This window comes from Vipera berus (genome assembly GCF_964194415.1).
Source record: "Vipera berus genome assembly, chromosome: 5".
In the NCBI taxonomy this organism is placed as follows: Eukaryota; Metazoa; Chordata; class Lepidosauria; order Squamata; family Viperidae; genus Vipera; species Vipera berus.
In genome coordinates this window covers 47569898-47594704 of record NC_138207.1, presented here as the reverse complement: position 1 = coordinate 47594704, position 24807 = coordinate 47569898, and the positions used below count along the sequence as shown (strand labels likewise).

At 36.7% G+C, this 24807-nt stretch overlaps 1 protein-coding gene across 6 annotated transcripts in view; it reads left to right on the top strand.

Annotated features, from left to right (window-relative positions):
• BTRC (beta-transducin repeat containing E3 ubiquitin protein ligase) overlaps nucleotides 1-24807 on the top strand; it is a 169788-nt gene that overhangs the window by 16613 nt on the left and 128368 nt on the right. For 2 of the 6 annotated variants that reach the window (XM_081328166.1, XM_081328164.1), the window contains exons 2-3: nucleotides 1911-1979; nucleotides 21014-21121. The exons of 1 other annotated variant lie outside the window; for it this stretch is intronic. In XM_081328166.1, coding sequence (XP_081184292.1) covers nucleotides 1911-1979; nucleotides 21014-21121 — 177 coding nt within the window. The remainder of the gene's footprint in view (nucleotides 1-1910; nucleotides 1980-21013; nucleotides 21122-24807) is intronic. 3 more of the 6 variants (XM_081328165.1, XM_081328168.1, XM_081328167.1) reach the window with 2 other exon arrangements.

The following is a 24807-nucleotide window of genomic DNA, read 5'->3' as shown; positions in this document are numbered from 1 at the left end:
TTAAGGGTAGAATCATGATACAATCTCTCCTGACATTGTCCTATTTATGTTGATTAATTATTTTAGACACATGTACAGATATATGCGGGCACACTTATGATATTCAGACAATTTCTGTACATGTATAAGAGCAATTTTTCCACAATATCTGGGAAATGTGAATTGAATCAACCTGATTTGGTTCAGATCTCAGTACTGAACCTGATGAGCTTTTTAAAATCAAACTGGCAGGTTGAATCAAATGAGTGATTCAAAATGAATTTTGAGTGACAAACCATGGCAGTTCAACATCAATGTGCTCTACATGGCGGTCTGCCCTTGAAGACCATCCAGAAGCTACAACTTGTCCAGAATGCAGTGCTGAACGCAGTAATGTGTGCCCATTAATACCTCTATTGCATAAGCTGTGTGGGCTTCCAGTTCAAGATGCTTGTTATTACTTTTTAAATTGCTTGTTATTACTTTTAAAATTCTATATGGCCCAGAGTTAGCTTATCTGCAGAACCACCTTTCCCTAAGAACAGATTAGTTAGAGTAGCCCTGCGCTTAGTCCCGTCCCTTAAACATTGCCACCCTAAGGCAGCTAGGAAGCACCTCTTTTTCATGGCATCCCATGCCACATGGAACATAATTCTCCCTGAAGTTCAGCAGACTTCTACCCTCGTAACCTTCTGAAAAGCACTAAAGACCCGGCTTTCTCATCAAGCACTGGGATAGTTGGATGTAATATACAGTAATTCTGTACTGACAGTGAAAAGTCCTTTAAAAAGTCTCTAAATGAGAGTCTTTCTGAAGATTCAGAATAGACCTATGGTTCCTGCCAGAAGATAGGATAAAACATAAATGCAATAGGGAAAGATTGCCCTAAGAATTGTTTTTTGCTTTTCCTAATAATATAGAGAAGATTGTTGGCTTTTTCAATTAATTTATTGTTATTTTATTAAGGTTATGGCTTTCTACAAAATAACTTCCTTGTTATATATATATGTTATTTATTCAAGTATCAGTTACCAATTGTGATAAAAAAAATGATGAAACATATATCTCAATTTATCACAGCCCATCAGATGCAAATACAGAAGACATTGAGTCATTATGTCACAATGCATTTAATTCTTCCCTACCTGCCCCATGCCAGATGTCTGTGTATTAGCTTCTTCTATTATCTTAGTGGTGGCACAGTGGTTAGAATGCAATATTGCAGGTTAACTCTGCCCACTGCCAGGAGTTTGATCCTGACGGTGCTCAAGGTTGATTCAGCCTTCCATCCTTCTGAGGTTGGTAAAATAAGGATCCAGATTGTTGGGGGAAATGTGCTAACATTATAAACTGCTCAGATAGTGCTGTAAAACACTGTGAAGCAATATATATGTTTAAGTGCTATTGCTATCTTTTATTCTATTACCATGTATATCATACATCCAAACATCACTAATGCATTGTTGAAGTTTGCAAGTACTATATTTTCATATTTTAGAGCAATGTGAATGTCAGTTTTTATAACCTGTACCAAGTTACATTTGTACTGTGTAGAAAATGACTTAAAGAGTTGCAAAAAGCATGAAGCGGTTTCATTGGGGACATAACCTGAATCAAAATGTTCACTCCAATTCAAATTAAATGCAGAGTATGTTGAGGTGGAGGGTTGTATGTCCCTTACTATATTTTTAAAAAGATTTTAGTACCTGAGATCTACTATACTGATAAATTTTATTGGAATGCAGTCTTTATAGAATTTTAAGTCCCCCCCCCTGCAACTATAGTTCTATTACTGTACAGTATTTTGCACTTATACTTTACTTGAAAATTATATCGGAATATATGTTTGGTGTTTATTATCACCTGGAACAAAAGTTAGGATAGCCAGGTCCCAATATAAAAGAAGATCTCTTATGTCTATTCTTTCCTAGCCACGAATACACATGCCTAAAGATGGATTCCAACTTACATCTTCTGGATACCAAGCATGGCTAAAGCAGGTTGGACTGTATTACTGTTTCTTATTTGTGGTTAGAGTTTGCACTAGAAACATGTGCTTGTTTCATTAGTAAAGTATATACAGAATTCAACTCTAATCAAATAACAGTGCCATTTCTATATTCATGTGCATTTTGTGTCTGCATGCTGTGTACATTTCCACTTCTCATGAGTAAAAGTTCAAACAAGGATCATCAGAAGGGAGAGTGGAACAATACCTAGAAAGATGGGAAACAACAACTTAAATTGCCAAATTAAAATTAACCTTCAAGTGTGAAGATCTATAGTGGTGGTAATAACAGGGAGGGCAATGGGTTAATACACAGGAGACTTACATCTAGAGCCTAATTCAGATTTGATTGGGTAAAACAAGTGTGGACATTTGCTCATATCCCATAACAATCCTGCAGTTTGACACAATCTGACACTATTGGGACTCCCTGCTCAGACGTAGTCTAGTGCTATATTACTTTGGTGATTATTAAAGGCCAAGCTTTAGATGTTTCGGCACTCTGGCTCTAGCAATTGCTGTCAGCATCTTAAAACAAATCTAGTATAACAATTCTCCCCAAAGAATCCTGTTTTAAACTTTGCGTGTGTGACACATGCATGCTTGTGGTAGTAATTTTTGTGGGAAAATGCAGTAGAGATGAAAAGTTACACCTTTGTTGAAAGTAGGAATTATGTCATGGTATTGAAAAAGTAATGACCATTGTGCTGAAATAAATGTCTCGTTGGAGTTCTGATAAAGCGAACTACATTGAAAAATCCATTAAATCAGGGGTGTCAAACTCGCAACATCACGTGACGTGTCGCGACGTATCACAACTTTTTTTCCTTTGCCGCCAATGGGGTGGGCACAGTTTCAGCATGATGCATCTGGCCCGTGGGCTGGCAGTTTGACACCCCTGCATTGAATTAAGCAGGATATAAAATAAAATTAAACATACTTTTAAAAGAAAGGATGGAATTTGAATGTTTCAGTGATTTTTTAAAATTTTTTATATGTGGGTCTAGAATCAGACTGAAGATCCAATTATTGAATGTGTAAAATCTGATGGAATGTTACAAAGAATTGCCAAGGGAATGTGAGGTTTTCTCTTTCAAAAATAGAATCTAGTAATAATAAAATTTAAATAAAGTGTCCCAAAGGTGCTTTTTCATGAGGCAACTGTAGTTTCTTGACTTCTCAAGAAAGTCCAGTTACCTTGTGAAAAAGCACCTTTGGGATAACTATGACCTGGATGACTGAGAATCTCCATAGACATTTAAATGAAGTGTTACCTTAATAGAGAGACAAACATTACCTTAAAAGAGAGACAAACCCTCAAATTGAGCTTATTTCCTCTTGTGTACATGGATACGTCCCTGCTATTTTCTTTGTAACAGTACAGGAAGTAGTTTACCACTATGTTTCTCTGGAACATTTTCTCAGCATCCCAGTCTAGCATTCCCTAACTAACTCCTAGTCAAGAATTAACTAGGCTTGATTCTGTTTAACTTTCTCAAACGGTGCTGCCACCTACTGAGCCATAGTGCACCTAATCATTAACTTATATGTTATAGTACAGAAGAAACAATTTTTTTAGTCAAGATGTTTTTATTCTATAACGCGGATAGAATAGCTAAGAGTTAATCATGTAATAATTTAGTCATGTTATTTCTTTTCAAGACTATTTTTGCGTAAATCAGTAAGATCAGAAAAATGTTTAAAACATGGAATATGAATTTGCCTGTTTAAATTAAATCAGGTTAAATCATAGTCGAAGTCTTTATATTTCCTGACTTTATGATCGTATTACTTGCCTAAGCTACGTTTTTGTAAGAGTAGGTGTCACTTGAGTTTACCCCTTCACCATTATACTCCAATAATGGTGATACTCCAGTAATGCTTAATAGAATCTTTAATGCATGGTTTACAGCAGAATGTGCTATTTTTCCTATTTCTTTTCAAAGTCTTTACCCACTGAGTGAGTAAAGGCAGTAACTCATGCACCTTTACCATCTATAAAATGCAGTATTTCTGGGGAGTTATTTTTTAGCTGGAGAGAAAGCAATATGCCAAGGATTCTACATCCTCATATTGATCCAAAATAAATTAAGTAAATAAAGTTGAAATTATTTGCAGTGTGGATAGTTTCCCTCCTTTTTCAGGTATTTTTCAGCAATGACTACTTGTGTTTCTAAAATAAATATGTTGCTTTTTCTTATATACCTGTTCTTTGTCCCCTTCTTTGAATTGGCTTTGTTTTTTAAAATTGCTATGGGGGAGAATATAATTAGCAGAATTGAATTATGATATGAAGAAAATATTAGAAAAAAATGTTATTAAAAAGTAACATTGTAGCAAATCCCTTAGCTTGACCAAGCCTTTAGCAAAATCTTGGTTTATGTGCAAACTGTTTTCCAAATTATTTCTTTCACTGGCAGTAGTGTTTTCCCTTTGCATTACTTTCTATTGATCTAGTGTCTGATTTATACATTAAATATAAGTAGCTTAGTAAAAGTGATCTTAAGACTAATTTATATTATAAATAAAAATGAAACAAAATGGATTTCTGCGAGGCTGCTCATGCAGTGAAATAGTAATAAAGCTGACCATTTTATTTAAAAATAATTGAATAGATTTGAATAATTTTAGCAACCTAAATTCAGAATACCTATTGAGCAGAAGCTGTGAGGGGTCAGTCATATTACTATTACTACTCTTGGTAGGCTTTTACAGAAAGTGGTATACTAAAATGAAGAGTAGTTGTGACCGGTGAACAAATTTTGTCCTTTTGTTTTATGAGCATAAGCTTTGGAGAGAAATAGATGTCCATGCTTCTTTTTAAGATTTTGATCTTGACTTTTTCCTTCCAATGAATGCCTTGTCCATTGACCAGTAACATTCCATCCTCAGCATGCTGATATATTTTTTTAACGCTAAGTGTCCATTGGGAAAAATTGTTATGCTCTTTAATAGTTTAAAAGATGCTTGATTTTTCCTTTGCCCAATCATTTAAAAATATGATTATTGAGTTATGAAATGATAGGTTTCATTCAGACATGATAGCAGGCAATGAAATGCAACTATTCATTTTAAATGTCTGAATGGACATGGACTACCAAACAGCAAATGTGACAATAGTTGGATGGGCAGAAAATATAAAAAAGAAAAAAAGGGCAAAAAGGAAGAAAAGAGGGGGAGGGGAAAAGTATATAAAAAAGGAAACAAAGCAAAACAAAAGAAATATAGAAAGAAATATCTTCCCCCTTCATAAAGACAAGTAGAAATATTTTCACTGAATCAACATCTTTTCTAATATTTCAGTCAATGTCTTAATCCCTTATCTCCTGTTTTATCTGTTGGCAAATAATAAAACCTCATCTTTCAGTTTTAAGCAGCAAAAGTCCATTAAGAGATTCCAGAGAGGAAAATATATGTATTTCATTCCTTTATATTATTTACTAAATTTATATCACCCCTCTTGCCTAGACATGGGTGTACTTTACACAATATCTTGTCATTTTCTCCAAAAATACAAAGAAAATAAATCTACCATATCTCATCTTGTATCTTTAAACAAATCTGTAAATTATTCAGATAAAAAATCCATTAAAAACTACTAGAATCAATAAATTAAAATTATTAATCTTTAATCCCTGCAAATGATGTCCCACAAATTAATTTCTTTACTTCATCTTCTCTCAATTTTAAAATAATTAAAATAATTTAAAAAAATTAAAGTAATTAAAATAATTAAAACTCTCTTCCTATATTTGTCTATAAACAAATCTTTAAAGTTTCATCATTCAGTCCTAGTCAAGAAAAACCATTAAAAGCTGTTTTTAAAAAAGAGGATCATATATAGTTTAACCTTGATCAACCAAGCCAACTTTGTAAATCTTCGTTTTAGTTTTAAAAGTCTTAATTATTTCTTTTAGGTAATGTTGGAAAAGCTGATAGCTCCTCTCTTTTCTTTTTCTCAGGAAATAATATAGTGCATGTCTTTTGTAAACCCAAAGTAAAAAAACAACTGTCCAGTTAAAATCAAAATCCACATATCCAAGTCACTCTTCTGGTTTATTATTTGTTTACCTTTTAACTATTAAAACCTCAGTAGGTTTCATTTGTAGGTCCTGTATAACATATTTGTCAATATCATTCTTATATCATGTCAATTTTAAATCCATATCCCAAACAGCCTGATTCTCAGTTATATCAACAATAGCTCTGGTCTCTCTTCCACTTTTAATGGACTTTTAGAAAAGTCTAAAGCGAGTGTGACCAACCTTAGGCCCATGGGCCACATGCAGTCCTGGACAGCTAGTAATGTGGCCCTGTAAGTTTATAAACTTTTTAAATTATAGTGATTTTAGTGATATTTACATATATTAACTATATTATATATTTTATATATGGCCCAAGACCATTCCTCTTCATTTAGTGCAGAGCAGGCAAGCCAAACGGTTGGATAGCCATGATCTAAAGGGCATTATTTTGGGTACATTGTTGCCCAATATCCTTAAATTCTTCCAGAATTAATATATTTTCTTCATTCTGGGGAAGTAAGAATTCGCCTTTAATACAATCTTTTAAGTCTTTATGGCTGTCTCTAGTAACTAGCCTTCAAATTCTCATCATGTTTTGCTCTCATCTAAAACATTTTCCCAGGAAGAGATTTCTTACACTTAAATTCAAATCTTCATATATACTTAATATATTTTTAAACAAACTACAGGAAGTAATTCTTGTAACTTTTCCAAAACCTTTTTTCTAGTCAATCTGGCCCCATAGTCCATTTAAAAATTTTCTAGAATCGACGAATTCTAGCCACCCTTTTACTGCTTATTTCTAACTAACATTTTTCTTTAGGTTTTAAACTTATATAAATCTTCTTTTCCTGTGGGTTGGAAGAAAATCACCCATCGTAATAAAACTTGTCCTTCTGGAGATTCTTAATGTCCAAAAAAGCAGGCTTACATTTGCAGTTTCCAATAAAAGTGATGAAGAAGGGAATTGGGCTAACTCAGTGTCCTTTTGAAAGGCTCTGAACTGTGGCTTGGGCAAAGCTGTCTCTCCTGACTCCCAGAGCTCTAAAATCTTCTGAAGACCACTTATCACTGGGAGCATCTGTAAGAAGTACTTTGAGCAATCCCAGGTCCTCTCCTTTATCTGGGGATAAACTTAGGGAGCCAGTTTCTGCTCCACTTTCCACCATGATTGTCAGCGCCACTAAAAGTGAAGCCATCTTAGTCTGCCATTGCTTCCCTGGGAAGTGTCATATAATTTCCAATAACTTTAAGTATTTTTTTTAAATTTTAATTCCATTTATATCCCGCCCTTCTCCGAAGACTCAGGGCGGCTTACAAGCTTAGCAGTAGCCTTCATTCTATGTATATGCCTGCTTATTAGGGCTTTCATACACCACCCCCCAAGCGGCATTATTACAAAGTCAGCTTAATTGCCCCCAGCAATCTGTTCACTTGTACACCATTGCACATCCTTTTCATCATTTATTCCTTCTTCCCGTTCAAAACATCTTCATTTATTCCACTCTTTACCCAGATAAATGCTGAGCATTTGCTTTCATCTATTGCCTGCTCCTGCTGTCACTCTGGGGAGGAAGGGTAATCTGTCTTCATCTCTGTCTGCCACACCAATCTTCTCAGTCACTATCAGATCACTCAAAGGACAAGTTCTACTCCCCTTTCCAGTTCCTGCCTACTCACTCTATTTTCATCCAGGATCATAGTTGGATGGCTCTTTCATCCTCTGCCCTCCACAGCATTCTTCTGCCCTTGCCCTCTTCTGCCATTTTCATTGCTGTAGTTCTCAGTCTGTATTAATCCCCCACATTATTACCTTCTGACTTTATGACACTTCCTCAATTATTCCCATCCTATTCTTCCTTTATCCTACAATCTCCCTTAATTATTTTCCTTTTCCTTTTAAAACTCCCAGGTTTACTGTTCTTTTTATTTCAGCTCTTCCCAGATAATCCTGTATTTCAGTCTTCCTTCTGCTCTTGTCTTTTGATCCTGTAACCACAGTGGCCTACCTTCTCTCTACCACTTTCATGATCTCCTTCAGGATTTCTCTTAATTTTTCCAAACATTCATTCTATACATCCATTTCTCTTCTTTCAAATCCTCCTGCTACAACTAACAATCTTCCCTCCCATTTATATCTCCTTCTGTCTTTGTATGCATAAGTGTGCTCAGTCTTTCTCAGTCCTCTTCTTTGGATCACAGTCTGAGATGCAAAGAGAGCGAATTTGGGCTTCCAGCTTCTCTTTCAGTTGTGGCTTCTCAGATCACCATGGTTCTGTGGAAGATACTCTCCTTTTCCACACATCTGCAATCTTTGCTGCCCAACTTTTCCAACATGACATAATTCAGTGGTCTGTGCATGTTATCCCTCCAGCTAGCAGATCAATTGTATCCTCTGTTTCCTTTGTTTCCTCCATTTTTCTGTCATTTGCCCCCTTCAGCTAAGATTGTATCATTCTCTTTCACACTTAGTGTTTGAAAAGATTTTTTATACTATTAGCCTTCAATCCCCAAATACTGGTTCTTACTCTTAGTATCTAGCTAAAGCAGTTTCCTTTCCTGTAGTGCCTGCTTAATGTTGCCTATAAACTCCTTGGTGATAGGTTTTTCAATGTAAACATCACTACACTTTTTTCAAGAAAAAAGAGAGGTAGTCCTAGTTTTGTGACTGCCATATTTGATGATTGTTCATAGTTACGACTGCAATGAAGAAGTATGACCATTCCTCACATTTATGACTTTTGCAGGTCTGTAAAGCAAAGAAAAGCTGAAGTAAGACCATAAGCACAATTGCAGTTTCACTTAGTGACAGCTTCATTTAATAACTGAGCTGCCAATCCTAGTTCTGGTAGCTAAATGAGCTACCTGTGCATACTTTCCACAGGTCACCAAATCCACATCTTGCATTTGGAGAATTTTTTCAATCACTTATTAAAGACAATAAAATTGGCAGTTTTGAGTAAATGTATTCCATTAAATGATGGGTGTGTTTGTTGCATATTCCTTGCACAACTTTGAGTGTGGTGGTATGTTACATTTTTAAAATACCTGTTTAGACAGACATGCCCATATATATAGTAACTAGAGTAAAAATTATGTAGGTTTTTTTAGAATGTGTAATAGAGATTGCTTTTTATATCTCTTTGCAATGTTTTATCCAGTAGATGATATACTATGATTTAGCAATTGCCGAACTAAGGGATTGTAATTTGGCTGAGACAATCTGGTAGGGCTAGAGTTTAGTTGTGTTTCTTAATTAGATATTGTGAGTGCTCACTGACTGTAAAAATAACTACAACTTTATGCTATCAGTTAAACAAGTATTATCAGAGGGATTAATAAATGCAGTTGTAGTGAGTCAGCTGAAGAACTAGGTAAAAAACCACAATATATTTTGTGGTGAATATTTCCATAAAAGTTTATAACTATTTTTTCTCCTCTTTTCTTTAAAGATATATTTCATAAGTAATGGGGACAATTTCACATGAAGCATGCTTGAGAAAGGCCCCAACCCTGTTAGAAGGTAGAAAGAAACCTGATTCTTGGGCCTGTGCAAATTATTCAATGAAGTGTTTCTCAAAGCAGCTATTTGCAGGCTTAAACCCGTCTGCTTCGAGGCCCTTCTGAAATCTTTTGGGTGCATATGCGCATGCCTGGAAAATACTTCCACAGGGATAATTAGTTTAACACAGTACTAGGAAAAAAAAGTCTACTTGAACTTCCTATCATTTCAGGCTAAACTTTGTGTGTTTGTTTTGTTAAAAAAAACACACACACCAAACGCTGAGAACAATAACAATTGTCCATGAGGCTTTAAGAGTAGTAACTGTTCCCTTTGTCTCACATTTGTTGTGTCCCCACCCCACCCCCACCCTCAAGCTTCTTTTGTGGGAGCCTCTTCTTGTTTTTGCTTATGAATTATTTAATCGATACTGTTTAAGATGTAAAATATCTTAGTTATTTATGTTAACCCTTCTTGAATATGTAATTTTTTCACACATTTTCTTGATCTAATATATTTTAAAACCTATTAAAAGTAACACGATCCAGAGCTTTGTGATCAATTTGGCAGTTTAAAATGATAAATTTCAGAAAAACTGTTTGTGGCTCTTAAATATAATTTGATCATAATTGATAATTTTGTATTCATGTATATTAGTTTAAAGACCAGATTATTTACAGAATTCCTTGAAATCATACATGTCTTTTACTCCCCCCCTAATAATTTAAAATCTAAGGAGTCATATATTAATTACAGAATTTTGTACAGTCTTCATTGAATTCGTTCTGACAAGTTTTATTTGTGCTATTTTCACATTCACTTACCTACTTATTAGGAGTTGTGCCCACAGTTTGCAAAAAAGTTATTGAATATTTTCCAAAAATTCCACAACAGACCACAGCTTAGTGGAGATTTGTATATATTTATTGTAATTTGGTCTCTGAATTAGTGTAAGTTTACATAATGGATAGTTTCTGTATATAGCCAATGAATAAAAGTACTGTGACCCAGTAGATTCTCCAATTCTAATATCCTTCTAACTTTTCTACCAGGATTGTGTCTCACAGGCCCAATTACTTTGGTTTTACTCATTCTAGAATTTGATGATAAGAGAATTTTTGCAAATTGTTATCACTTGTGCTGCTTAACATCTTTGTGAAACATTGGAAGAATTCGTGGTTTTATGTAGCTGATTGATGCACAGTTTTATTTTATCTTCCATTGGAATTCTAGTGAGGCAGAGGATGCCCTTAACAAGTGCTTGAAAGTTGCTTTAAATGAAATGATAGGAAATAATTGGAGCTGAATTCAAATGGGGAAGGAGTGCCTTTTAAAAACAGCACTTGCCTTGACAATTGATTCTGGGGGTTAAAGATATATCCACTAAAATGTATGCCAATGATTTCTAGATTGGATTAGTTAGATAATGCACTATATTTAAAGATTGTTCCTAAATTTCACTAGTTATGGAATGTATTAAGAACAGTTCTGTGGAGAAAATATGTAATCTGTGTTATTCAGAACTGCATTGTTTTTACACTTGGAAGCCCTGCATAGTTCCACTATTTATGAAAAGAGAGATTTTTCTCCAAACGTTTTGGCCAGGGCTATGGCTTTTCTGTGAAATTCCTTATTGTCATTTAAGTGTGTATGGGATGGTGTCCTTGCAACAAAGTAACTGTTGTCTACCTGTGTATGAGTTTATGGAATCTATCATACAACTGGTAGTTTACCAAGACAGGATTCAAAACCCCACTGCTAAATTTATCTTTATGCTACTTTCTTTTCCATGCAGGGATTAAGGGATTTGTCAATCCTATTGGATTCAAAATCCTGGATGGATTCTAAAGCATGCTGTATGTACAACAAATAACTGCAAAGAAATAGTTAAATAATGCCTTGGAATAAGGAAGTTTGGGTCCAATTTTTGACTCCAGTGTTGGCTTGCTGTGTGACCTCCAGAAAAGCAATTAACCTTTGTTCTTCTATAAAGGCAAAAGCAGTTATAACAACAATACAGATACCCTGTTGTTACCACAGAGACCAGTATAGAATAAAAAGGAATTCTTTGTATGAACACTAGGTAGGACCATCTATTTTTCCTATGACTATTAAGCAGGGTTTATTTGAGCCCTTTAATAATTTCCAGATTTCTTCCCTTTTCATTTTCAAATTAAAATACAATATTTCATATTATTTTCTGTTAAAATATGCCCCATGTTTTTAAACATAACAAGAGGTAAAAGTTTAAAAAAGAGAGGAAACCCCATTGGATTATATAAATTTTATGGAGAATAGAAAGAGTTTGGGACAGTTATTATAATCTTGTTGGTTATAATAAGCTATAAGGACAAAGTAAAAGGTGTGTCTTCCTAATTCTGGTGGATTTCCTATTTGGCAATGTAACGGGTGCTTGTTATTTAGTTTAATTCAGAATGTATTGGATTTTTCTTCCACAAAGATTTTTTCCTCTTTGTGCATTCATATATTTTGCACTTGATTTCTAGTTTCACTACCAAAGGATCCTCTAGTTTTGTTTGTCATATATAACACTAGATATTTCCTTTGAGAAAAGCATAATCTGAACATTTAAAAGTTAGAACAATGAAGACTACGAAATTCTTTTTGTTAGATGTTGTGTCTTCTCTCTGCCTTTGGAAAATGAGTTAAGCAGACTCACCTTTTTCATCCCAATCCTTGAAATTATTTACGATTGTATCTACCTTTAGTGATCTTCATTGACTGCCAGTTTTCAGGGTATTGGTGTTGACTTTTAAGGCCCTAAATGGCTTGAAGCATATGTTTTTGTTGGAGTACAGAGTTGATTATAGTGGTGATCATAGGCAGTGCCTGGAGGCAGTAGTCTGAGTGAGGAGCTTAAAATTAATTGCTTTGGGAGATATATTAAACATGGTGTCCAATCACACTATATATTTGCTAAGAAATTTGGCTCCTTTTCATGCTTTTGTTTCTACTGTAGAGGATTTTGTATTGTTATGTTGTAATTTTATTATAGTTCAGACTTGTTGTATGATGTAAATTGATTTTGATTATTAAATGAAAATGTTTACAAATGCAATAAAATCTTATTTTATATTTTAAAGCTAGCTTCATTTTATTTATATTAACCAAGTTGAATGGAAAGTAAAGACATATATTTTCCCTCCCTCCTTCCCTCTTTCTTTCTTTTTTTCTTATCTTTATCTATCTATCTAGTTTTCCAGTCTTAGGAGCTCTAATGATCAGATATATGAATTTTTTTAGCTATTCCCCAAAGAAATCTGAGATCATACCTCCAACATTTAGCAACAAAGTGAAAATTTTTGAGCTAAATGCTTTTTCCCCTCAAAAAAATAAAGATGGGAATAGGAGTTCAGAAAGATAAACTCAGTTTCTTGCAAAACAGTCCATTAATTTATATTTTAGGTATATTTTCCTCAGGTTTCTTAGATAAAGTGATTTAACCACTGCTTTTGTTTCTTTGTTATATTGAATTTAAATAGCAAACTTAGTTAACATTTACACTTATTGTATTGTTTCTTGTGATTGTCTCTAATCAGCAGTTTTTTTCCATGTTCCTTACTTACTCTGAAGTTAGTTGTTTTATTCAGTATGGTAAATTCTCTAGAATAAAACACATTTATGGTTCCAATCCTAGATACACATTAAGAAGTGTATTTAGAATTGGAACCATAAATGTGTTTAATTATCTTTCAAATGAGCTGATGCTACAGCTTTTATCATCCCCACAGCCATATGCTTGGTTGGAAAAATTGGGAACCTATGTGAAGGTCTATATATTGAAGATCTCTAAATGATATTTTGAGACATCTGGCACATAACAAATAGAAAAATCTAAAAGATTATTACTGATTTATTAAAATCATCTGACAGCTTATCCCATAATGCAAATATTTTAAAAGAGACAAGGATCCGAATATAGTAAAATGGGAGTATGAGTAGACTTCTTGCTTAGGAAAATACACCAACGGCATAATGTTCTCAGATGCTCTCGAGCACTCTGAAAGACTCCTGGTTGGATTTCTTTGGTGCCTCAGGTAAATCTTGACTTATGACTGGTCACTGATGAAGAGCCCAAAATGAGTGTAATGTAATGCCCTTCTGGTCATCATAAAATATGATGCCACACCTACCCATGGTCATGTGACCACATTTTACCTGCTTAGCCACTGGCTTGTCTTTATGACCAATTGCAACGTCCTATGGTCATGTGACCATAATTTGGGACATTGTTTTCCAGTTTCTAGAATTTTTGCCAATTTCTGGCATAAAACACCCATTCAGAATAAGGGGTTCACACTTACGATGACAGCATTTCAGAAACAGATATTGCAGATTAGAAAGCAGAATTCCACATTACATTTTAAGTGCTTTTATTACAATTGAAATTCCTAAGTAGCTTAGACCCTGCTTACTTGAAGGAACCTCTTCCCTTCTAAGTTGTGAACCTAAAGCTCTGATAGTTTTGTGAGTTTGTTTGTTTTTTGCAGGTGGAGGCCTGCTTGGAATCAGTCAGAGCAGGGGTAGGCAACCTTGGCTCTTTTATGACTCGTGGACTTCAACTCCCAGAATTCCTGAGCCAGACATGCTGGTTCAGGAATTCTTGGAGTTGAAGTCCACAAGTCATAAAAGAGCCAAGGTTGCCTACCCCTGAGTTAGAGCAAGGCTTTTCTTGGGGTTTTTCTCCTTTTCTAATTCCCCTTAGAAATGTGGATTACTTCATCCCTGGCTTATTTTAATTCTTCTTGTTTGAAGAAGAGTTTAAAAATGTATTTCTACATTCAGGCCTTCTATTCTAAGTATTTATTTTATAAATATATCTGAATTTTATGTAGTTTGTTCTTTTTCGTACATGATATATACTACAAAATCTATATAAATTGTATTCGGAAGTTTTAAGGCACTTTAGTGTTTCTTAGGCTTTTATTTATGATGTCAAAATTATTTGTTAGATTCCCTAGACTGGTTTCTGGGAGCATGTTACAGGCAAATGTGATAGATGGATGTTCAAAGGAATCTAGATTACCCACAGTTTACATTACATTTGCACCAATTCAGAGCTAGCTATAGTAGGCTATTGATGAAAAATGTATTACAGCATGAACTTTGGTAATCTAAAGGCCACTTCATTAGTTTAATTATTATCTTCCCAGCCAATACCACTTAAAGAGGAAATAAGGATATAGAAAGAAACTGTTAGAGAACATAGGTTTTTAGGATAAATGTGGAAGAACTAAAGTGGGGATTAGACTGAGAGGTAATTGTTTAGATAACTAACAGGAGAAAGGGCACTCTGGTATGAATAAGAAATGTTCAGGCAGCTGAAGGAGATTTAACAGTAAAGAGGCCAGACACAGGACAAATACTGATGCAAATACTGATTAAAGAAATTGGTGTAGGATTTGGAAGTGAATAAAATACCAGTATTTAGAATTAAAGGAGGACATTATGTGGACAGTATATGTATGTGATTTTGAAAGCAGAATGCTGGAGAAGGGTGAATGAATGCAAAGGAAGATTAGAGAGTGAAATGTGCAGGGCATGGACCAATCTTTTTTTTTTTAAAAAATTGCAGAATGAACTAAAAGGAATAGTAGAGAGAATGTTATAGAGGAAGAAACATCATTTTCTGACTGATTCAGCAAGGACAAAGGGAACAGAAGAATCAAGGAGAAAACCAGAGATTTGTGCCCGTTGAACTGTTTGGAGGACATAAGTAGCAAGAAAGAATGAAGTGTAGAGATATTGGAAAGAAATGTGAGATGTTTGGAATTGAGTAGACAGAGCACCAAGGAGCACTTAAGTCAAATATCAGAACACATTTGGAGAAGTAGATTCAATAGATGGAAAAAGTTCTAAGGTAAAAAGTGATACAACAACAACAACCCTATACCATTTCAGACAAATGGCTGTCCCTGAGCTACAAATATTCTCCTTTATTAGTATCTTAGTGTCATTTTGTACTCTAATGAAAATATTGTGATAACCAATTTATTTCTATTTTATTTCAAAGTGGAGAAAGGGGGGAGGCAATCTAGATTAGTAAGTAATCCATGGTGTCAACTAGCACGCAAGGCACTTTTTTCCTCGGGTTTATCTCAAATATTTTTGTTTACTTTTTGATTATTATATTTCCCTGCACTAACAAATTAATGAAGTAGAAAAAAGATCTGCAGGCAGGAAATTCTATTTTAGGATATCTAATAGAATTAGAATTAGAATAACAGAGTTGGAAGGGACCTTGGAGGTCTTCTAGTCCAACTCCCTGCTTAGGCAGGAAACCCTATACCATTTCAGACAAATGGTTGTCCAATCTCTTCTTAAAAACCTCTAGCGTTGGAGCATTCACAACTTCTGGAGGCAGGTTGTTCCACTGGTTAATTGTTCTGTCAGGAAATTTCTCCTTAGTTCTAGGTTGCTTCTCTGATTAGTTTCCATCCATTGCTTCTTGTCCTGCTTTCAGGTGCTTTGGAGAATAGCCTGACTCCCTCTTCTTTGTGGCGGCCCCTGAGATATTGGAACACTGCTATCATGTCACTCCTCGCCCTTCTCTTCATTAAACTACACATACCCAATTCCAGCAACCATTCTTTATATGTTTTAGCCGCCAGTCCCCTAATCATCTTTGTTGTTCTTCTTTGTATTCTTTCTAGAGTCTCAACATCTTTTTTACATTGTGGATGCAGTATTCTAAGTGTGGCCTTACCAAGGCATTATAAAATGGTATTAACACTTCATGTCACATGCTGTATACATGCTGTATAAGCCCTTAGAACTCAGAGAGAAAGAAATAGAAGAGAAAGCTTGCAGCAGTCATTGGAATTTATGTCCATTCTAAGGCACATAGAGATCAATCTCTAGGGCAGACATGTCAAACTTGCGACGTCACATGATGTCGCACAACGTATCGGGACGGTTTTGCCATTGCCGGCAATGGGGTGGGCATGGCTTCCGGATGATGCGTCCAGCCCGCGGGCCAGCAGTTTGACACCCCTGCTCTAGGGGAATTCTGGTGGTGATGAGATAAAACTATGGATTGAATTTTTTTTAAAAAAATGAAAAAAAGGTTCTGTTCAGCTCTACTCTCAGAATAAATGGCTGGGATCAAGACGGCTTTATATCAATGTTTTGGTAAACAGTTGGTCTATTTGGGAGGATCCAGTAGACTGGATGGAGCTGTCACAGACATGAAATCTACTGAATATTGAGTTTAGACTGTAGAGCCAGACATGTCAAACTCGCAACGTCACATGACATCGCGCGACGTATCGGAACTTTTTCCCATTGCCAGCAATGGGATGGGAGCGGCTTTTCTGCCCGTGGGCCTGCAGTTTGACACCCCTGCTCTAGAGCATAGGAGATCATACAGGAGACTAAACTAGTACTAAAGTGGCAGAGAAGTGAAGGAAAATGAGACTGGAGTAGTAATGAAAATATTTTTTCTGACAGCAATTTTATGATTATAAACTCAATAGACATATTTTCCATGTTTGCATTAAAATTGGAACACAGATCATTTACTGAAAGTAAGATGATGAGTGGGATTAAAAAAACTAATAATTTTTGTTTTTGAAAATTTGAAAAAGTTTTTTTTAACGTGGAACTGTTATAAAAATATGTTGTTCCACAAAAGATGCTGAAATGAAGTCAGAGATATCAAGGGCCATAGGACAAATATCAAGGAAGACAGGGCGAGACAACCTTTAGGGTGGGAGTGGCAATTTCAGACACAACTGAAAAAATATCTAAAGGAAGATGGGTATAATCATGGAAATGGGACTTGATAGATCCTGTGACCTTTCAATGCTACTTGCCAAAGACCCCAAAATAAAGAGGCTGATAATATTTTTATTTCACTAACAAATTTAGTATAAGCTTTCATAATTTGCACTTCATTTCATCAGATGAATAGAATGATAAAACCTTTTTAAAAAAAATAAAAATGGTTGATTGAAAAAAGTGCTACCAGACTTCTGATTTTTGGGGTATCATATTAACATAGCTCTCCTACATTTCAGAGAGTGATCATATTTTAGTCAGACTTCTTTTTCCATTCCTCATCCAAGATAATTGCATGCTAGAAACTACTTACCGGTATTCCAGAGGCAGAGCAAATAGGATTTTTAGTTAAATTTGCACAAAACACCAAGCCAGATTTGCCTGAAACTGGTTTATTCATGAAGCTCACACTGACCTTCATTTGATTCCTTCTGTAAACTTACGTAGCTAAATTAATACAAAATTTATTAGGGCAAATAACTTTTGCTATTTAATGCAGGTTAAATAGTAAAGCTGTTATATATTTCTTCAAAGTCTCTAATTCATCCTTTTTTCCTTTTTGTTTAATTATTATATTATTTTTATTCCATTTTTATATATAATGGTGATCATGCCTAATATTTCTACTTTTTAATGTTGCATATTATTATAACGATGTATTTTTTAAAATTCCCTTTTCATCCGTATGGGTGGTATGTGTCTTCCTCAATCTCAGATCCTCTGTCGGAGGCCGGGGAGTTGGAGGGATCAATGCTACATCTTAGCTGTTCCTAACACTGCACTCTTCTGGTCCGAGAGCTCTGATGTTCTTCCTGGGATCTGTTGGAGCCACTCCTCAAGCTTAGGAATCACAGCTCCGAGTGCTTCTATATCACTACTGGGACCACTTTGCCTTTACTTATTTTTATTTATTTATTTATTTAATAATATTTCTATACCGCCCTTCTCCCGAAGGACTCAGGGCGGTGAACAGGGCAAGAATAAAAATACAGAATTACAAAAATTAAAAAAGGATTAAATACATGCCCACTAAAAACAGTCAATACAATATTAAAACCCCAATAAAACAACAGTAAAAAACCCCACCAATCCCCCATCAGGCCAGGCCGGCTTGTTCGAATAAGAATGTTTTTAGATCGCGGCGAAAGGAGCGAAGATCGGGCGCCATCCGGAGCTCAACCGGTAACTGATTCCATAGCTCCGGGGCGCCCACAGAGAAGGATCTCCCCCTGGGGGCCACCAATCGACATTCTCTGATCGGTGGCACCCTGAGGAGGCCCTCTCTGTGGGAACGCACAGGGCGAAGGGAGGTTGATGCCGGCAGCAGGTGTTCCCTAAAGTACTCCGGACCCCTGCCATGTAGGGCTTTAAACACCATTACTAGTACCTTGAATCTCACCCGGAAGACAACTGGCAACCAATGCAGCTCACGGAGCAGAGGTGTAACATGGGAGTATCGGGAGACTCCCAACACAACTCTCGCGGCTGCATTCTGTACCAGTTGGAGCCTCCAGGTGGTCCTCAAGGGCAGCCCCATGTAGAGACCACTTTCTACATTTTCTATAGTTCTTTGTTCAGGTCCCAGTACTACTCTGGCTTCCAAGATGAATAGGAGGGGACTGAAACTAAGTTTAAATTTTGTAGTACATCTAGTTTGCTGAATAAACTACATTTGTCTGCATTCACATGTTCACATAAACATATTTTATAATTCATGGCAACTGTGCATAGAACAGGTAAAGTTCAAAGCAAAAGATAAGCAAATTACCACATGCTGTGCTATACAATTTTTGTAACAATTTAGGTGTGTACAGGAGTATCATAGAGATGGAAATGTCCTAGGTTAGTGTAATGTTATGGATAGGTTCACCCTAAAGTTTATCAGGTGCTTTTATACTAGTAACTAATTTAACCTAAGTATACCGTTATGAATGGAAGAGAAAACTTTTTTGGGGAAAAGGCAAAGTATTTATACAAAATATAAATGTTACCTTTCTGTTTCTGGTCTCAATTTCCAGCATATTGATACAGGTGTTTTATTTACTGCTAATTGTTTCAACTCTTGGATAGAAATAGATCAGGGGTGTCAAACTCAATTTCATTGAAGGCCACATCAGCACTGTGGTTGCCCTCGGGGGCCAGGTGGGTGTGGCCGGGATGGGTATGGCTGGGGTGGGTGTGGCCTACTGGGTGGGCGTGGCCAGCTCAACATCACTCACTTCAGGGGTGCCTGGGCAGGACTGGGGCAGATCTGAGGGTCTCTGGTGGAGGAGGATGGGACTGGGGTGCACACTGGGACATGGTCCCTCCCACCCTCTCTTCCTGTTCTTTCCTTCCTCCCACCCTCCATTCCTTCTTCCCTCTGTTCCTTCCTCTCTTCCTTCCTTCCTGTTCCTTCCTTCCTTCCTCCCTCCCACCCTCCATTCCTTCCTCCCTGTTCCTTCTTTCCTCCCTCCCTTTTTCTCTCTCTCCTCCCACTCTCCCTTCCTTCCTCCGTTCCTTCCTTCCTCTCACCCTCCGTTCCTTTTTCCCTGTTCCTTCCTCTGTTCCTTCTTCCCTCCCTCCCTCCTTCCCACCCTCCCTTCCTCCCTCCCTCCGTTCCTTCCTTCACCTTCTCTCTTTCCTTCCCCCATACTCAGGGTTCTGGCTTTGATGGACGCAACCAGGTTGTAGATCAGCACCCGGTCGGCTGTGGCTGGGCCGGGCCAAGGTGTGGTGGGCCAGTCCATCACTCTTTCCAGAGCAGGTCCCCGGGCTGGATGGAACCACATATCAGGCCACATCCGGCCCACGGCCCTTATATTTGACATGTCTGAAATAGACGATAAATATTAACAGTAGTTAAGGTATTGCCATGACTAAAACTAGCCATGATTAAGATGCACAGGGAAAGGGTCAGGTGAATTTCTATGAAGGAAAAATCAGTCAGTGAATTAGCTTGATTATACTTACGTTAGGTTTTATAATATTTGCTTTAATTAGTTGGTTAATGGGTTAAAAGAACAAGTAATTCAGATCCACTAAAAGCATTGAATTGACTCTTTTGAATTAGAATACATTTGCAAACAAAATAGTATGAAATGTTAATGAGAAAGTTAATTAGCTTTATTTGTGTGTGCAAGAAGTGTGGTATTTCCTACCTTGCCCTCCCTTCTGCTTTCCTCTGAGGGGAACATACAGGTCACTAATGTGTAGGTGTGGGGAAGCTATTCCAGCTTCTTAACACTAACTTGTAATTTTGCTAAGAACTTAAAATTGCAGGTAGTCCTCACTTATGACTGATTGTTTAACTTTGATGGTTCAAAATTAGATCAGCCATGGAAAAAGTGACTTATGACCTGTACTCATGCTTATGATCATTGCAACCCCCGCCCCACCCACCATGGCAGCTGGCTCCCATTCATGACCAGTTGCAGTCTCCTGCAGTCACTGGGTTGTGATTTGCTACCTTTTTTGTCAATTTCCAGCAAAAAGCACCCATTGGGGAAACTGGATTTCTTAACTACCACAGTGATTTACTTAATGGCCACCATTAAAAATGAGGTCTGACTGACTTATGACCGCAACAATTTACGACAGAAATTCCAGTTCCAATTGTGGTCATATGTCGATGACTACCTGTACAGAGATAGAAATTCCTATATTCTGTACCATCCTGTCTCATAACAGTCCCATCTCATAGTTGTCCTTTCTCTGCAGTGCTCTATGCCCCGGTCTCTTTGGCTGGGCTGCTCCAGCCTGGCGGACAGCATGCCCTCACTGCGATGCCTGTATAACCCAGGGACTGGCACACTCACAACTTTCCAGGTACTTTCTCACTCTGTCTCTCTCTGGGTGTCTGAGGTTTGTGCTCCCGCTTGTTTTCATAACTTCTTTCCTCATTGTGATGATTACTATGGCTAGACCTTTTTACAGCATGTCACTCCAGCTATTCATGGTGCACAGATCCAGAGTTAGCCACTAATACAGAAAGATTGATGGCTCAGATGGAAATATTTTTTTCCAACATCTCAGAAGATACTGACCCTTGCAAATTAGGTATAGTTGTGCTTAGAAAAATTGGCCTGGTTTTCCTTTTCTGAGGAGGACAGGAAGCCATTTGATGTTTAAGTTAGAACATAAATATGGTAAGAATTGGTACTTTACGTTCAAGCTATCTGATTTTTGGCTTGTTATTCTTGCTTTCCTAGTGGCATACTGATAATGAAGGAAGGTAGACAGGATAAGGTTAATTGTCATTCCACGTTCTGGAATATTTTACTTCTCCCCCTTCTTTCTATTCCACTATTCCATTTTCACCCTTACTGCACACAGAATCAAGGAAATGTTTCTGGAGGTTGGCTTTTGCCTTGCCTGAGATTGAAATTAAAACGTTCCTAATGAGAGGTTTAAAGAAACCTAAGGCACTAGTTTGCCTTATACTTTATTTCTATGTAATTCTTATATACATTAAAAACTTTATTTCCATCTGGCAATAATTCTTTGACTAAATAGAAAAGCAGACATCACATTAACTTTTAAAATCTTGGTTTGCAGCTTCTAGATGTGGAATATTTCAATTTATCCTACTGTTTATTTATATGGCGTTTTCGCATAATCATTATCAGCTAGGTTAAAGCACTCTTCCCCAACCTAATGTTTCTAAAGATACTGATATACTAGATTGCATTTTCTTTTATTGTCATTAAAATGGCAATATATATGGAGTATAAGCATATAAGCATATATATAAGCATATATATGCACTAAATTATCGCAAAGAGTTATCTGATATTTGCTGTCATCATGTGATCATGTGGAGGCCAGATATGATAAGTATTTCTTAGTCCATAAAAATCTATTGAGATGTACATGGTTCTGAACTTGTCCTTTAATCCCTAAACAAATTTATTATAAACAAAATGCAAAAATGAAAGTACAGCACTTTAATTTATCTTATTCTATCTTTGAATCTAGAGTATAAATCATAAAAACAATACTAACACAACCTTAACAATCATAACAACAACATAAAATACAATACTATAAAGATGTAGGAGATTTATATTTTCTTGATTTCAGAAGTATACATTGAACACATAATGTCCAATCAGTGTATATAAATGTCATAAGACATTTGCTATTCATCAAAAGATCAGCAGACATAAATCCCAACCTTATCAATGCTTACTAAAGTGCAAGCAGTGTTGGGACTTAAGCGTATTTCTATCATGGCATTTCCATGATCATGGTTTTTATCTTTTTGTTATGTGAAATTCAAGAGACCCTGCAAATAAGAGTCATATGATACTCAGGTGAAATGTATTCAAAATGGCAGACACAATACCTTTCAGGGCAAATTATAGTATTCAAATTATCAAGACTTTATTAAGTGATATTGTAATGAGCAGACAAACACTGTAATTTCCAACTTGATCTTTTGGGTATTCCTCGACTTATGATCACCATTGGGACTAGCAGTTGTTAAATGAGAAGTTACCTGACAGCTTCACTCACCAATCACAATCCCAGCAATTCCCTTTGCTGGATCATTAAGAGGATGGAGTCCCATATAAGGAACATAGGAATGTCTCAGGGGTAGAGGAAGGCCTTGGCAGGCTTCATGCAAGTTAGGGTGCTGTAATGTGGTGAGAGCAGAGGGAGGCTGGGGAAGGAAGCCACAGCCAACTCTAAAAGCCTCAGCCCCAGCCTAGCCCAGCAGCACAACGAAACATGCCATGCCCTGGGAAGAGCCAAACGCCTATGAAGCTCTAGGGTGCAGCACAAAGCAGCCACACTCCTGCCATAAAGGGCCAAATGCCTGGGAAGCCTCCACAGTGGTGTGTAAAGCAGTGATCCTGTGGGAAATGCCAAATGCCCTGGCAACTATGTGCTTTGCAAGGAAATGCCACTTTCTAGCAAAGCTCCCAATGCGTAGCACCTGAGCACTTTCCTGCAAGAAGGGAAGAATCCCATGGTTGCCTCTGACCAGCAGCCAAGAAAAGAGCGACAGAGAGCAACTGCTGAAACTTTCTTGGCTTTGGCTTGACTCCCTGAGGATTAAAACCACCAAGCAGGTTTCCTCTGGAATCAAGAGATCACCTCTAGGAATCTATTCAATAGTTTCCATGCAAATTGCGTGGTTGGCAGGAATAAAACTCCCAATTGAATAAGGAGTGGAAGATTGTATTTTAAGACTCTGTGGCTGAGGGACTGCCTATCATTTTTTTTCCTTAACGCAAAGCCAGCTCCAGCTCTGCCCAGGAATGTGGCAAAAAGGGGTGTTGAAGGGCTGTCTTTAGTATTTCTTTTTCACAGCCAAAGCCCAGCCTAGCAGCCAGTTGGGCATAACTCATAAAAAGGACATAGATTGGTGGTGGTGGTGGGGAATAGGTGGGTGGAGTTACAGCGCCTCTGTGGTTGTAAGTACAGAGCTGCCAAGCACCCAAATTTTGATCAGGTGGCCATGGGGTTGCTGTAATGGCTGAAACTTAAGGTACCAGTTGTAAGTCACATTTCTCAGTGTGTTTGTAATTTCATCACTGAATGAACAATAGTAAGTCTGGGAATACCTGTATTTGTGTTTTGCTGGAGCTGTGCAATACAGGTAGTCCTCAGCTTGCTTGTTGAAAGCTGACTAGAAGGTTGCAAATGGTGATCATGTGACCCCCGAGTTCTGCAACTATTGTAAATATATGCTGGTTGCCAAACTCCTGAATTTTGATCACATGACCATGCAGATCTTATGAAGTGGCCAGTGCAAGGACCGGTTGTAAATTTCTTTCTTCAGTGCCATTGTAACTTTCAAATGGTCACGAAATGAATGGTTGTAAGTTGAGGATCGATAGGAAATATCGATATAAGTTATATATCAATTAATAGGTCACTTCCTTCTATTTTCTCATTATGTTAAAAGATATATGTATTCAGGTATGTATATGAAAGAGATTCATCTTGGGGGAATTATGTTTGTTATAAGAATCTGTCCATCCAAGAGACCCAAAATTGAAAAACTCAGAAGTAACTGAAGTTATTTTTTACATTTATTACAAAACAAGATTAAGTAATGTATGTTTAAAAAGTAGGCAGTTTTCCACAAGATAGGCTGAATCTTCCCATAGACTTTAATTGATTTGGGGCAGTTTCACTCCTCCTTAGTTTTTAATTAATAAAGCAAAAATGACATTCTGATTTCTTTCCTCAATCCTAGTTTTTGGTTTTAAAAACCACTGAATTAAATAAAAGGTTATGCAATGAAATTACTATTTTAGGATAGTTATAAGCAGATAGAAATGAAAGCGAGAAAATCTGAATGATTATACGTTGGCTTCCAAGAGAAATATATGAGATATGATGTATCAGAAGATTAAATAAATTTGTGGTAACAGAAATCTGTGCCATCAGTACCTGGGGAAACCTCATGGAACAGCTGCTTCATCATGTTCCTGATGTTCATGAATCATTGTGACAGTTAGTTGGGTAAGTCCATAGATTGTGGCCAAGAACATATGATT